This window comes from Sinocyclocheilus grahami, unplaced genomic scaffold (assembly GCF_001515645.1).
Source record: "Sinocyclocheilus grahami isolate Dianchi unplaced genomic scaffold, SAMN03320097.WGS_v1.1 scaffold389.1, whole genome shotgun sequence".
Classification (NCBI taxonomy): Eukaryota; Metazoa; Chordata; class Actinopteri; order Cypriniformes; family Cyprinidae; genus Sinocyclocheilus; species Sinocyclocheilus grahami.
The window spans coordinates 983235-986524 of NW_015505568.1; the positions used below are offsets into that span (position 1 = coordinate 983235).

The window sequence follows — 3290 nt, forward strand, 5'->3', positions numbered from 1 at the left end:
CATCCATCCATCATCCATCTATCATCCATCCATCCATCCATCATCCATCTATCATCCATCCATCCATCCATCCATCTATCCTCTATCTATCTATCATCTATCTATCTTCTATCTATCTATCATCTATCTATCTATCTTCTATCTATCTATCTATCTATCTATCTATCTATCTATCTATCTATCTATCTATCTATCTATCTATCTATCTATCTATCTTCTATCTATCTATCTATATCTATATATATATATATATATATATATACACACACACACATATATAGCTATATTCCATTTTCACTTTCATTTTAGTTTTAGTCATTTTGTTTTTAACATTAAATATGCCTGTATAGTTTTTTTTAATTCATTTTTAGTTATAGTGAGAAATATTGCCTTGTCAACTAGCTAAAATATATTTTTATTTCAGTTAACATTTACTTTATTTCAAATAATGCATTTTTTTAATGGTTTTAGTATTAGTTAACTATAATAACCCTGTTAAAGACAGCATTTCGAATTTTCATTTAGTGTGTTTCATCTAACTCTTATATTTTATTTTATTTGAAATAACAAAAATGTTTTTAATAAATTTAATCAGAAATGTTTCTTGAGCAGCAGATCAGTATATTATTATGATTTCTGAAGATCATGTGACTCTGAAGACTGGAGTAATGATGCTGAAAATACAGCTTTGATCACAGAAATAAATTATATTTTGCAATATAGTTACATAGAAAACAGCTATTTTAAATTGTAATAATATTTCACAATAATACTGTTTTTACTGTATTTTTGATCAAATAAATGCAGCCTTGGTGAGCAGAAGAGACTTCTTTCAAAAACATTTAAAAAAATATTTTTGATTGAGTGTATATCGATATCACCAGTTGCAAGTAACATCTGTGTGTGTGTGTGTGTGTATATGTGTGTGTGTGTGTGTGTGTGTGTGTGTAGAATTCGTCAGAGTGGTGGGCTTGTGACCTGGAATAGCGTTGGCCAGGCTAATGTTAATGGCCGGTTAGCAATGACCCGCAGCATCGGAGACTTCGACTTGAAGAAGAGCGGCGTGATCGCAGAACCAGAGACCACTCTAACTCTAGTACGCTCTTTTCACATGACTTCATTTCATAATTTCAAAATAAAGGTCAGGCCTTGAAATTGTGCTTTATTTCATTTTGTGCCATTTCAAATGTTTAATTGACATGAAATGAAGCTTAATTTTGGTGGCGGTGTTTCCATGTGCAGAATTTGCCTCTAAATCAGTGTGAATCTGCTCTCATTGTTCTGTAGTTGCAGCACGCTCACGACTCTTTCCTGGTTCTCACCACCGACGGCATCAACTTCAGCATGACCAACCAGGAGATCTGTGACATCATCAACCAGTGCCACGACCCCACCGAGGCGGCAAACGTCATCGCTGAGCAGGTGAAGGGGAAATAGTCTGAAAAAGTCAAATCTGACGCGGAGCTATAACTTTTGAAGCACAAATAATGCCGAGTTCACACTGCACGATTTTCAAAGACATTGCATCACTGTTGGTTTCACACTGAACGACTATCTGGGGTAGCATTCAGTTGTTGCTGTGTTCACACTGAACGATGGAACGAGACAGAAGGTTACACACTGCATGACTTTACAATAGGAAGAATCGCAGACAGCGCTGTCTGGTGCAGGGTTGCCAGGTTTTTGCTACAAAAGCCGCCCAATTACTACTCAAAACTATCCTGAAAATAGCCCAATTGCTTTCGAGGGGGTCCCCCAGTAAAAACGCGTTCGGGGGGTAAAATACATTTTTTTTTGCCGGGGTTCTCCTGGTACAATTCACATTCCAGGGCCTAAATATCACGTTATTGGGGTCGCTTCAACCTGCTGACATGAAAAACAACCGGCGGCAATCGCGGATTTGGCAACACTGGTCCGCAAACTATGTTTCATATAACTCCTCCCCGAACTTCCCTCTGCCCTGTCTCTTGGTCTCTCATTGGCTGTAGGTCATCGCCGATGTGTTTTTCAGTCAGAACTCATTTCACACAGCGTGATTCTGAATCACCGACAGCTCCAGATATTTAGCATGCCAAATGTTTCACGGGCGTCTGCGACGCATCGGCGATTCCCTCAGATCACGTCTTTGATAATTCACACTGCGTGATTGTCACTCGTGTGAACGAGCACCAATTTGCCTCCGATTTCGGGCATTTGTCGGCGATTTCGCAAAACCTGTCGGCGAGTGAAAAATCGGGCTAATATCGTGCAGTGTGAACTCGGCATAAGGTTCTTCAAGTGTGTGTTTGTGTTGTTCAGGCTCTGCAGTACGGCTCGGAGGACAACAGCACAGTCATTGTCGTCCCATTTGGAGCCTGGGGAAAACATCAGAATGCCGAATACACGTACGACATGAGCCGAAACTTCGCCTCCATCGGCCGCTGGTCCTAACGGCGGTCAAAAGATCATGTCAGCATGAGAAGAAACGCTCCCGATCAACAAGCACACCACTCGTCTGTGTTCTCCTAGCAAACAAACCAGTCTGAAGGTCATGAAAACAACTGCTCTTCTGCAACTTTGCATCCAAAAAGAGAGTAAACGTGGTGGATTATTTGGTTTATTGTTAGGGAACACTCATTGCGTTAAATAATTTAGTCATTCGTTCATGAAACATCAGAAGGATGAATTCTGTGTAAATCATGTCAACACTGAATGAAGCCCATCAAACAAAAGTGAAAACAGGTCACTGATTAGATTCATTCAAATCTAGCAAAGGGGTCTTTGTATTTTTATTTAAGGGTCCTTATAACTGTTTATTTATTGGCTGAAACTGTATATAACTGTATCTCAGTATTGAATACACCAACCCATACCTGTGCACACCTATTCAATAAATAGTTAATATAATAATAAGAATTATTATTATTATATTAAATAGTAAATGATAGAATTTTTCTTATATTTTTAGTTTGTTGTGTTTCGTATTTTGAACAATTGACTGGTTTTATCTGACCAAGGGTACATTTACATGACAATAATGTACGTAAAATGGAAAAGCTTATCATTTGCATTTTTGAAAAATTTCATTTTGACAACGTTGTCAAAATGATCCACGAAAACGACCACTGACTGTATTATTCATTCTGAATGCTGTATTATTCGTGCCAGGCCAGTAGTTGGCGATGTAAGTAGTTTATTTGCACTTTAAAGGGGTCATATGATGTTGCTAAAAAGAACATTATTTGGTGTAATGAAATGTGTTTATGCGGTTTAAGGTTTAAAAAACATATTATTTTCCACATACTGTACAT

General features: G+C 37.8%; 1 protein-coding gene across 2 annotated transcripts in view; it reads left to right on the top strand.

Moving 5' to 3' along the window:
• Nucleotides 1-3206, top strand: part of ppm1ka (protein phosphatase, Mg2+/Mn2+ dependent 1Ka) — a 13404-nt gene extending 10198 nt beyond the window's left edge. For both annotated transcript variants that reach the window (XM_016231401.1, XM_016231402.1), the window contains exons 5-7: nucleotides 952-1096; nucleotides 1288-1422; nucleotides 2299-3206. In XM_016231401.1, coding sequence (XP_016086887.1) covers nucleotides 952-1096; nucleotides 1288-1422; nucleotides 2299-2430 — 412 coding nt within the window. In that variant the 3' untranslated portion in view covers nucleotides 2431-3206. The remainder of the gene's footprint in view (nucleotides 1-951; nucleotides 1097-1287; nucleotides 1423-2298) is intronic.
• Nucleotides 3207-3290: the final 84 nt, after the last annotated feature.